Below are 12281 nucleotides of genomic sequence, written 5' to 3' on the forward strand. Positions count from 1 at the left end.
GGCCAAAATTGAACACGACTCTCGATCCAACGGACAGTCGAAAGAGGGTAACGTGAACAACGTGGGATGCCTCTCATGCACACATTCTTCTCGTTGTCTCGTTTGTCCGGCTGTATCGCCCATCTCATCACTCTAGATCAGTCAGGGCCGTAAATCAAGTGAAAGGTAGCGCAACAAAGAAAACCTCGTTGATCTACTTGTCGAACCCTTAGAAAAATCATACATAGACTTTAATAGTATAAATTCGTTGAAAGTGGATGTTCACTTGTTTGACCGGTCAGCCTCTCGTGCAGGGAATTCGCAGACTTGGGTAGATAGATAGATGGATAGATAGACGCAGGACTTCGTAAGAGATTAACGGATTTGCGTGGCAATCTTTTTGCCCGGAGACAACAACAAGAGTGGTGTGGGCGCACCCAAGAAAGCTTTGCTCTCCTTTTCTGGGTTTTCTGCCTTTATCAGCAAAAGGAATGGTAAACGTTTAAAAAAAAAAAAGACGCTATTTGTGTGTGTCTCTTTCAAGTGGCATTTGTTTTACACGACACACTAGAAAGTGAAATCTTGTGCTGTGCTGATGATAGCCCACACCATCTTTTATGAATCCACCCCAAAGCAAAAATCTAGATAGTGACAATCAAGTGCAGGATACCTACCCTTCAAGGGCGTCCTGTGGAATCTAACAACCTCCGCAGACGATTCGTCAGGCTCAAGATTGTGATTCGGCGGTAAAAAGCATAGTAAATCCTCCACCAGCTTTTCAAAGGACATAATACCGGCACTGGGAATCTTGTCCCGTCAAACGTAGGTCTTTGATTCCATGCCAGATCAGAGCCTAGCATCCTGGAATTCCTTGCTGGCAAACATGGCATCTTGTTCCTCTTTCGACGACACAAAGATGGTGTTTGACTCCATGAAGAGAAGGAATCTTTTCTCTTGGACGGTGATGCTAACGGGCTATGCCAGAACTGGGGATCTGGAGGGCATGAACGCTTTATTTGGTGCTATGCCCGAGAGGAATCTCGTGTCGTGGACGGTCGCGATTAGTGGGTTTGGTTCCAAGGGCAAGATCCAGCAAGCAAAGAGTCTGTTTGACTCGATGCTAGAGTGGAATCTCGTCGCCATAAATGGGCATTTCTCCAGAAGGAAGGCTATCTCGCGAGCTTACGCTCAGGAATCAACGATGGTAGCGGCATTTGGCCAGGATCCTCTTCTTCTGGGCGAAACGAGAGATCTCTTTGATCGCATGCCGGAGCACAACATTGTGTCATGGCCAGTGATGCCGACGTCATACGGTCGCGCTGGACACGTCACTCAAGCACAGGGCATCTTTCATCAAATGCCTGGACGAGACCTGGCAGCGTGGAATGCCATGCTGGCAGCATTTCCAAGATGGGCAAATCTTACACGTAATTAACTTGTTTGGGCAAATGCCTGTATATGACGAAGGATCCATGTCAGTCATGGTAGACACGCTGGCACGGTATGGGAAGCTTGAGGAAGCAAAATAAATATTTGATCAAGTCCGCGGCTGGTGCATCTCCGCTTGGACGTCGATGAGTTTTGCATATACCTCGTTCGGGTATTTTGAAGAAGCAGAGTTATACAATGCCCATAGCCCAAAACGCGTTTATATCATCTTTAGCACTTAATCGTAAACTTTCTAGTGAAGTTGGTGTTTTCTACAGGGCTAACCAGAGAACATAACAACTTGGAACACCGTTCTTTCTGCATTTGCCCGTGATGGGCATCTGCAAAAATCTGAAAACATTTTCCGATCGATGCCGGAGCGCGATCTCGTGAGCTGGAATTCAGTGCTGGCGGCATATGCGGGGCAAGGTAAGCCAGCCCAAGCGATCGGATTCTTCTACAAGCTTCAGCAGCAGTGGATCCCGAGCGCAATCAGCGTTGTTTGCTTCTTGGTTGCCTGCAGCCGGGCGGGGAACTGCGCACTGGGCATCTCTTGCTTCAGATCCATGACACGCGACTTCGGATTGGAGGCAACCAAGCTGGGCACTACAGCTGCGTGATCGATCTCCTGTGCCGGGCAGTCGTTTTGGCGAATGCCCAAGCCGTGATTGCTGAAATGCCCAGTGTTCCTGATCTTGTCGATTGGTGCTCGCGTTTTGTTCCAGTGACAAAAGCGTTGAACAAGGAAGAGTGTGTGCCATGTCTGTTCTGGAGATGGAACCAAACAACGCTGCTGCTTACGTCTCGTTGTCACAAACATTGATCTAAACTCCCGCCAAGATTTAAACTTTGGGCTGACGTGGCGCTCATTTATTGGTGGAAGGAACCCTAGAAAGGGATCACTGGAATTCGCGGCCGGATGTGCGCAAGATCCCAGGAGCAGCAAGGAGAAGGAGCAAGAACTCCTTCCTCCATGGCCGTCAACAATGCATTGCTGGAAAAGGTGTTGTCGTCATCGCCATCGTCTTCTTCGTCGGCTTCCGGTGGTGGTGGGAATGACGGTGGAAGGGACTCCGGGGAAAGCTCCGGGGGCATGATTCCTGTGGAGCCACCGTCACCTCCCATTCCACCAGACACCCACGTCACGCGCTCACTCAAGAAATCGTCCAAGCACAACTCTGGATCGAGCTACTCGCTGGGTGACACGAGCCAGAGATGGGGTGGTTCCAATCTCGGGAGGAATTTGCCTTCTCTTCGTGAGATCTGCGAGGAGCTTGACAAGTTCGTCATCGGCCAGGAACGAGCCAAAAAGGTGTGTGTTCTTGCTTTTATCTTACGTTTAGTTGTTCTTCTCATCCAGGTGTTGTCTGTGGCAGTCTATAATCACTACAAACGGATTTACTTTGAGAGTTTAAGAAATGAAGCTGCCAAAGCCGCTTCTATGGGAGAGTACACAATATTTTTTCTATTCCTATACCAACAAGTGCTTGCATTGTTTTTCAGATCAGAGGAATTGCGTAGAGTTGAATGCCAATGCGTCCGGAGACGATGAAGAGCAACGTGCTGTTCCTCGGTCCTACTGGCTCTGGTACCGATGGTTTACGCAAGATTCCATGCAAGCTCATCTTGATTTTTTGCAGGGAAGACATTGTTAGCTAAGTGCTTGGCAAGTTTGTGAATGTTCCCTTCATAATTGCAGATGCTACGACGCTCACACAGGCAAGATTCAATTAACAAATTTTCTAAGATGCAAGTAAGGAAATTTTGTTTGAGCTTGCTTCATTTATAAAGTATTGGCTCCTTCTTAGGCTGGATATGTTGGAGAAGACGTGGAACCTATCCTTCATAAACTTCTTGTGGTATGTTTGGGGTACTATTCCACCAAACCTGGTTGTAAGCTCTTTGTCTTTCAGTAGGCGGCCGAGTTCAACGTAAATGCAGCTCAGCCTACATTGACGAAGTCGACAAAATTACCAAAAAGGTACGATCAAAATCCATTTTTCTTTCTTTCTATCGGCCTGACTTTTCTCCAGTGCAGTCAGAAAGCCTCAACATTGGAAGATGAGCGGTGAAGGTGTTCAACAAGCACTGCTCAAAATTTTGGAAGGAACTGTAAGGAGCTGAAATACTATTCTCATTGCAAAGACTTCTTGGGTAATCAATTCGTTCAGTGAGTGTGTACAGATTGTTAACGTCCCTGAGAAAGGAGCTAGGAAGCATCCTCGTAGCGATCACACCCAGGTTTGCTGTGGGGTTCTATCTTTCAGCTTTGATTTATTTAACCATGCCTACTTTCAGATTGATATTTCAGATTGATACGAAAGAAATCCTTTTTATATTGCGGGGATCTGGAGAAAACGATTGCAGAGAGGTTAGTGGTTGCAAAGACTTTAGTTATCGTTTTTATCTAAAGCAATATCCCAGGAGACAAGATTCGTCTATCGGTTTTGGGGCACCAGTGCGAGCCAATATAAGAAACAACGGTGGTACAACCAGTGCCACGGTTGCTTCATCTTTGCTTGAAAAGGTTTGGTCCACTTTACGGCTTTAAAATTTAGGGATGTCTCTTTTTCCTCTTAAGCAGGTCGAGAGCAGTGACCTTATTTCATATGCTAGAGTTTATTGGACGCTTTCCAGTGATTGTGAAGCCTTTCAGCTTTGAACAAGGATCAACTTGTCCAGGTTAATTAAATGACTTATACTTTACAGCCTGCGCCTAAGAATGCATTGGGCAAACAAAGAGATGTCTCAAAATTTTGTTCAAAAGAAGTGTGCTCGCTCGCTGGCCCGCTCGTTTGATCGAGAGCTAGCGAGTTAGCGCAGCTTAAAACTGGGTGTTTCGGACTAGCGATCGAGACAATTCAACAAGGAAGCAACAAGCTTGCCCTGGCAGATGGCATCGTAGACTTTGGTAAAGTCCTCGCCGGGCGTTCCACTCTTGGTCCCCATGAGCAGCGCAGTCCCGGCACCTTTCCTCACAAACTCATACAGCGGCGCCGAGGCACAGTCGAAGATCCGGTTTGGCAGCACCGCGTTACCGCTCTCGTACGCCTCCCTGGCCGCCAGGACCTCGACACTCAACGCCGCCTTGAGCTCCTCCTCGAACAGCCCGATCTTGTGCAACACCGAGGAGCTCGTCTCCTTCTCGTCCCCGACGTTCTTCAAGGCGTGCTCGACGAGAACCTGGCGGAGCTTCTGCATGACAGGGCATCCTTCATCAAATGCCTGGACGAGACCTGACAGCGTGGAATGCCATGCTGGCAGCATGCAATTAACACGTAATTAACTTGTTTGGGCAAATGCCTGTGCATGACGTTGGATCCATGTCAGTCATGGTAGACACGCTGGCAGGAAGCTTGAGGAAGCAAAGGAAATATTTGATCAAGTCCAGGGAACTGCGCACTGGGCATCTCTTGCTTCAGATCGATGGGATGGGACTTCGGATTGGAGGCAACCAAGCAGCACTACAGCTGCGTGATCGATCTCCTGTGCCGGGCAGTCGTTTTGGCGAATGCCCAAGCCGTGATTGCTGAAATGCCCACCGTTCCTGATCTTGTAGATTGGCATTGCATGCTCGCCTCGTTGTCACAAACATTGCGCCAAAATTTAAAATTAGGGCTTAAAATTTTAAAAGGCCCTAACGTGCAATTATTGGCGGCGGGACTAGCACCGAGGCGATAGCGCGGCGCCTGGGCCTTGGTTCCTGGTAGGCGATTCGCGGCAATGCAACACCAAAACCCTCACCCCCTCGCTCAAATCGCTGCTCCGGTTTTGTGAGGGCAAGAGCACGCACTGCCGATCGCTGCCATGGCAGATGCTGTCTGGAAGCCTCATAATTTCCAGCCGGGGCAAGAATCTAAGCGGCCATTCGACGCCGGCGATCTTGATCAAGCGCAGGAATTTCGAGAGTGGGAGTAGCAGCGGCGATTCCTCATCGTCGATCAAAACGGAGACGCGGTGCCCGTCGTGCAATGCCAAGATCGCGGTTCCTGCCTCGTCCGGATCCTCATCGTCGGCAACGTATCTCCACGATATCTTCGGCAAGCGCGGCTACTCCTTCGAGCAGGCTTGCCCTCACTGCAGGGCGATGTGTTCCATCGGGCCACTGGAATTCGCGGCCGGATGTGCGCAAGATCCCAGGAGCAGCAAGGAGAAGGAGCAAGAACAATCTTCTCCTCCTCGTCCTTCCTCCTCTATGGACGATCAGCTCCGCGGCTGGGTAAGGAAGATGATCAACAATGCATTGCTGGAGAAGGTGTCGTCGTCATCGCCATCGTCTTCTTCTTCGTCGGCTTCCAGTGGTGGTGGGAATGATTCCTGTGGAGCCACCGTCACCTCCCATTCCACCAGACACCCACGTCACGCGCTCACACAAAAAATCGTCCAAGCACAACTCTGGGTCGAGCTGGGTGGCACGAGCCGGAGCTGGGGTGGTTCCAATCTCGGGAGGAATTTGCCTTCTCCTCGTGAGATCTGCGAGGAGCTTGACAAGTTCATCATCGGCCAGGAACGAGCCAAAAAGGTGTGATAGTGCTCGTGTTCTTGCTTTTATCTTACCTTTTGGTTGTTCTTCTCTTCCAGGTGTTGTCTGTGGCAGTCTATAATCACTACAAACGGATTTACTTTGAGAGTTTAAGAATTTCTTAAACTCTCAAAGTAAATCCGTTTGTAGTGATTCAAATGAAGCTGCCAAAGCCGTTGTTATGGGAGAGTACGCAACATTTTTTCTATTCCTATACCAACAAGTGCTTGCATCGTTTTTCAGATCAGAGGAATTTGACGAGAGCGTAGCATTGAATGCCGATGCGTGTGGAGACGATGAAGTTGAGCTTGAGAAGAGCAACGTGCTGTTGCTCGGTCCTACTGGCTCTGGTTGGTACCGATGCTTTACACAAGATTCCATGCAAGCTCATCTTGATTTTTGCAGGGAAGACATTGTTAGCTAAGTGCTTGGCAAAGTTTGTGAATGTTCCCTTCATAATTGCAGATGCTACGACGCTCACACAGGCAAGATTCAATCAACAAATTTTCTAAGATGCAAGTAAGGAAATTTTGTTTGAGCTTGCTTCATTTATAAAGTATTGGCTCCTTCGTAGGCAGGATATGTTGGAGAAGACGTGGAACCTATCCTTCATAAACTTCTTGTGGTATGTTTGGGGTACTGTTCCAGCAAACCTGGTCGTAAGCTCTTTGTTTCAGCCGAGTTCAACGTAAATGCAGCTCAGCAAGGAATCGTCTACATTGACGAAGTTGACAAAATTACCAAAAAGGTATGATCAAAATCCATTTTTCTTTCTTTCTTTCGGCCTGACTTTTCTCCAGTGCAATCAGAAGGCCTCAACATTGGAAGGGACGTGAGAGGTGAAGGTGTTCAACAAGCACTGCTCAAAATTTTGGAAGGAACACTAAGGAGCTGAAATTCTATTCTCATTGCAAAGACTTCTCAGGTAATCATCTCGTTCAATGAGTGTGTACAGATTGTTAACGTTCCTGAGAAAGGAGCTGGAAAGCATCATCGCAGCGATCACACCCAGGTTTGATGTAGGCTTCAATCTTTCAGCTTTGATTTATTTAACCATGCCTACTTTCAGATTGATACGAAAGAAATCCTTTTTATATGCGGGGGAGCTTTCGTGGATCTGGAGAAAACGATTGCAGAGAGGTTAGCGGTTGCAAAGATTTTCGTTATCATTTTTATCTAAAGCAATATCCTAGGAGACAAGATTCGTCTATCGGTTTTGGGGCACCAGTGAGAGCCAATATAAGAAACAACGGTGGTACAACCAGTGAGACGGTTGCTTCATCTTTTCTTGAAAAGGTTTGGTCCACTTTACGGCTTTAAAATTTAGAGATCTCTGTTTTCCTCTTAAGCAGGTCGAGTGCAGTGACCTTATTTTATATGGATTGAGACCAGAGTTTATTGGACGCTTTCCAGTGATTGTGAACCTTTCCGCTTTGAACGAGGATCAATTTGTCCAGGTTAGTTAAATGACTTATACTTTACAGCATACTTTTTCCTGGGCAGGTTCTCATGACGCCTAAGAACGCATTGGGCAAACAGTACACCAAGCTCTTTGCAATGAACGACGTAAGAGATGTCTCAAAATCAACTCAAGATTGATCATGGCTTGTTCCAATTGGAATCAAGATGAGAGCTCTTTCACTTTGTCGTTTATCAGCACTCATCATCTCACGATCAAAAAGGGAATTTTGGAATTCCGGAACTCAAATCGTGGGTGGGAATGAAATTGCGATCAATGAAGGCTGTTCTATGTGCGCTAAGTAGCGGCGAGAAAACCCACGAGCACGATTTTGCTAAGCAAATCCCAGGATCACGTAAAAGGCACCAAGAACACTAAGAACAGGGGAGGACACCTTTCTGGGCATTCAAATGGAGGGAGGAGTAATTTTCTTACCTGGACGATTCGGTGGTAGGACGTGCAAGCGGAGCAGAGTGGATTCTTGGCGAGGCAAAAACAAGACGGCTCTCAGGGCGATCGAAGCAATTCGAATTCCAGCGATTAAAAGAGATGGATTAATCGTTGGATGCAATGTAATGTGTGTGCTGTGTGGGTGTGTCTTATGTGATATTAATTTCTATCAATCTTGTTCTCAAATGTTTGCCTCCTTCCTTCCTCTTCTTTCCCCGTCAAGCCCGGCTTGGGATTTCGTTTCCTCAAACACCGTCGGATTCTAGTGGCCATCCAACGGCCAATAGCGAAGAGCCTGCCTGGCCGTCTGATGCCGCATCTGACGGCTAGCGATTAACAAGACGTATGTGTTTGTAACCTTTTTGTTTTCCCTAACCCTAAATATAGAGAAATTGGAAATTGTTTGGAATATAGAAAGGGAATACAGAAAATGTGTATATGAATTAACCTAAAAACCCTAGTTTATATACAAGAGTGAGTGGTCCAGATTGAAACCAATCCGACGGCTACCAAAATCCCACTACATTAATATTAGTATATGGCATTGTAGCCGTACACTTGGCCCTCATATCATCCCCTCCTCTCGGAATAATGGAAGACCATCAGGGTTCTCTTGTAGATGGGCCGAGATCTGGAGGAACATTAGAAGGAGGCATCGGTGGATCTGTAGGTGGTATTAACTCTTCTTGATCCCTTTGTATAAAGCGTTTCAGCTGCTGCACATACACAATCTCTGGAGGATCGGCCTGCTGAACGTCATGCTAAACTTCATAAACTTGTGGTCCAACTTGCCACAACACCCGATACGGTTATTTCCACTGCGCAAGAAGTCCCTTAGATAAACCACGTACCGTAAGATAGGGAAAACAAACTAACACCAAATCATCCACTTTGTACTCCGCAGGTGGACGATGATGAGAGTTGTAGCGCCGTTGTTGTCCTACTTATACACGGCTTAAGTGTTCGGCAGACTCTGCTCGGACAAGTGGAAGAATGCTCATCAAATACTGATCCCATGACCTAGTATTGGCAGCTCGCGGCAATCGCGAAGGTAAACCCAGCTCCGTTGGTAATATTAAATCATGACCATATAGGAGTTTATATGGTGAAGCACCAACAGAACTTTGCACCCCTGTGACATATGCATACCGAAGAGACGGCAAATAACCATCCCCAATCCGAATGCTGAAAGTTCACATACTTCGCAATCATCCCTTTGAATGTCCGAATGAGCCGCTCCACCAGACTGTCTGATTGTGGATGATAAGCACTCGTGAAAGTGTGGCGTATCCCCAACCGAGACGTCAAAACATGAAATACCTCGGCCATAAATGCGGGACCATTATCTGAAAGAATCCGCTTTGGACAAGAATGTTGGAACACCACTCGATTGAGGAGGAAGTAGCCAACAGCAATTGCAAAGGCACTAGCAAGAGCACCAACTTCCACCCAACGAGTCAAGTAGTCAGAAGCAATAATAACATACTCATTGCCAGCAGTTGACCGTGGAAAAGGTCCCATAAGATCAAACGCCACCAACTCAAATGGACGGGAAACCGCAATTGACTCCAACCGTCCTTCCACAGCACGAGGGGGAGTATTACGAGCTTGGCACCAAACGCAGCTACGCACATACCAGATAACATCACGTCGCATCTCCGGCCAGTAAAAAAACCTGCGCAGCTTCTCGGTTACACGACGGTGTCCCATATGCCCACCTAGAACAGGAGAATCATGGTAGGCACGGAGAAACCGCGGAATAAAGACAGAAGGCACCACCAGTCGTAAATGATCCTCAGGATCCGTCCCCACAAAATAAGGAAGGCCATTTTCAAGGCGATATTGAGAATGTAAATGCTGGAAAGGCAAGTCATCAGCAAGTGATGTAGGATTCTCAAACCCATCTCGAAGCCTTTGAATCCACGGCTCAATCTTTTGAGCCTCGCGAACATCATCAAGAGAAAGTAGATCCTGCTCGGCACCTTGTGGACACTGAACGTCAAGGATAGCAACCGCCGACGACACAGAATCCTCATATAGAAAATCCACAGATGTTGGAACAATAAACTTGTCAGAAACATGAGAAGTTAGTGAAGAAGGAAGAGGAGCTCGAGAAAGGGCATTAGCATCAGCCATAGAACTCCCTGGGCGATGAACAACATCAAAATCATATATCTGAAGCTTCAAAGCCCACCGAGCAGTACGACCAACCAGGTTCTTTCGCTTCAATAATGAAGTAACAGCAGCATGGTCACCTTCAAGTAACGTCCGAGAACCATGTAGATATGCATGAAGTTTTTCGAAACCCCAAACTGTTGCTAAACACTCCTTCTCCGTCGTGGAGTAGTTCATCTCTGTTGGTTGTAATGTATGGCTTATATAAGCAATAGGATGGCATTGACTAGGCACACTCGAGCTCTCTTGCATTAACACACCTCCAAGACCAATGTCAGAAGCATTTACGCGCAAAATAAAAGGTCGAGTGTAGTTAGGATATGCCAAAACCGGAGGAGTCGTCAATAGCTCTTTGAGATCCCCGAACGCCCGCTCACAATCCAGAGACCAGATGAAAGATGATGTTGATGACTTCAGCAACGCTCGCAATGGTGCAGTGCTATCAGAAAGATGATCCACAAAACGATCGAGATACTACACCTTGCCCAAGAAGTGTTGCACATCATTCACACATTTCGGAGTAGGGAACTTCAGAACAGCCACAAGTTTATCAGGATCAACTTGCAAACCCTCACGAGAAATACGGTACCCAAGATAAGTTGTATCCTTGGACCCAAACACGCACTTCGACCGCTTCAGCTTTAAACCAACATCGCGTAGCCGATCCAACACTTTACAAACATCACGAACATGCTCCTCCCACGTCCCCTCCGAGTGAATCAAGACATCATCAATGAAGTCGGCAGTCACCTTTGGCATATCACAAAGAACCTCGTCCATCATCCGCTGGAAAGTTGTTGGAGCGTTGTTCAAACCAAACACATCACCAAGAACTCGTACAAACCAAATGGTGTACGAAAAGCAGTCTTAAGAATATCTTCTATGGCCATCGGTACTTGCCAGTACCCAGAAGCAAGATCTAGCTTGGTGAACCAATGACTTCGCCTTAGACGATCCAAGAGATCAGCAGTGTGAGGAAGAGGGTACACATTCGGCATCGTCACTTGAGCATCCCCGGTTGGAATCGGATGACGTGTGGCAATTTTGGCCCCAGACGATAGGTCAAATTCAAAGAGATCAGAATACTCCTTCATGAACCGGTCAACAGCTGCAACACAAAGATCATCGGAGGGATCGAAAAAGGGAAGAGCAGAACAAGATGGAAATATAGGAGGAAATAGTGGGGGAACAAAAGTAATGGAAGCAGAGGTAGAAGTAGAGGGACGAAGAAGTATAGAAGTGAGAGGAATGGATGAAACATAAGGAAGTATGAGACAAGGGGGAGAAGCCTTAAAGTCACACTTGGCATGATTGTGTTGCAACCAATCCATACCAAGAATGAGGTCAAAAGCTTGATTCGGCACCACCCGCAACGACTGCAACTCAAGCTCGAGATCGCCCACACGCACAACCAGATATGCCTCATCTCGTGCACATGCATGTGTACGGCCGTTGCAATAAAGAATGAAAACTGGATCCACTGCACGACGCAAGTGTAGACGACAACATATGGCAACAGGTCGAGCAATAGAAGATAAACTTGAACCTGTATCAACCAACACGGAGAGAATAATAAGAGACCTCTTGTTATAAAAACAAGCTTGGAAAGTAAACACTAGATGAACTGGTGCCGAGTGAACCACTTGATGATACTCCTGAAAGAAAGATGGAGGGGTCACTAACTTATTTGCGCAAGGTCCCTCCATTACTCGCGCGACTCCTCGTTTCCCAGATGCACCTCGGTGTCCAAACCTTCCACCGCAGTAGCACCAATGGGACGTTGCTAACGCCAAGGTCTCCACCCAGGAAATGGAGGTTGCCAATCCGGAAAGCGCCGACAACGCCAATAAGTATGACCAACTTCATCACACGCCCAGGAATGAACATCACGGCCATGACCACGTCCTCGCCCTTGTCCTTGGACTCGAGTAGCAGCAGCATCAATCTCCATTGGAACAGGACCATCACTCATAGGAAGTGGAGCGGAAGGACATACAGCAAGAAGTGGAAGAGGCAATGTTTCATAACATTGTGCCAAGCGAAGAGCATCATCAAGGGTGGCAAGAGCAAGTGCATGCACAAGGCCGACAAGATCTTGATGAAGTGCTGGCCACAACATTCCTAGCTTGATCCGCTCCGACATATTGGGCTCCGCACGAAGCAAAAGACTTTGGAAACGAACGCCAAATTGCATCACTGACTCAGATGGCCCTTGGCGAAGACAATGCAATTGTTGGAAGGCATCGTCACAATTGTCGGCATGTCTGA

General features: G+C 47.3%; 1 protein-coding gene and 2 pseudogenes across 1 annotated transcript; 2 read left to right on the forward strand and 1 right to left on the reverse strand.

Annotated features, from left to right (window-relative positions):
• Positions 1–862: 862 nt before the first annotated feature.
• Positions 863–4098, forward strand: LOC112350875 (annotated as a pseudogene).
• Positions 4099–4251: 153 nt separating this feature from the next.
• LOC112350876 (phenylalanine ammonia-lyase-like) lies at positions 4252–4674 on the reverse strand. The gene has a single exon (XM_024687858.1). The coding sequence runs from the start codon at positions 4672–4674 to the stop codon at positions 4252–4254; it is 423 nt and encodes a 140-aa protein (XP_024543626.1).
• Positions 4675–4706: 32 nt separating this feature from the next.
• LOC112350877 lies at positions 4707–7565 on the forward strand (annotated as a pseudogene).
• Positions 7566–12281: the final 4716 nt, after the last annotated feature.

The sequence above is a fragment of the Selaginella moellendorffii genome, unplaced genomic scaffold (genome assembly GCF_000143415.4).
Source record: "Selaginella moellendorffii unplaced genomic scaffold, v1.0 SELMOscaffold_55, whole genome shotgun sequence".
Taxonomy (NCBI): domain Eukaryota; kingdom Viridiplantae; phylum Streptophyta; class Lycopodiopsida; order Selaginellales; family Selaginellaceae; genus Selaginella; species Selaginella moellendorffii.

Bases quoted from the DNA above. Each gene is read 5' to 3' on its own strand.
- LOC112350876 (XM_024687858.1), bottom strand. From the start codon at position 4,674: ATGCTGCCAGCATGGCATTCCACGCTGTCAGGTCTCGTCCAGGCATTT.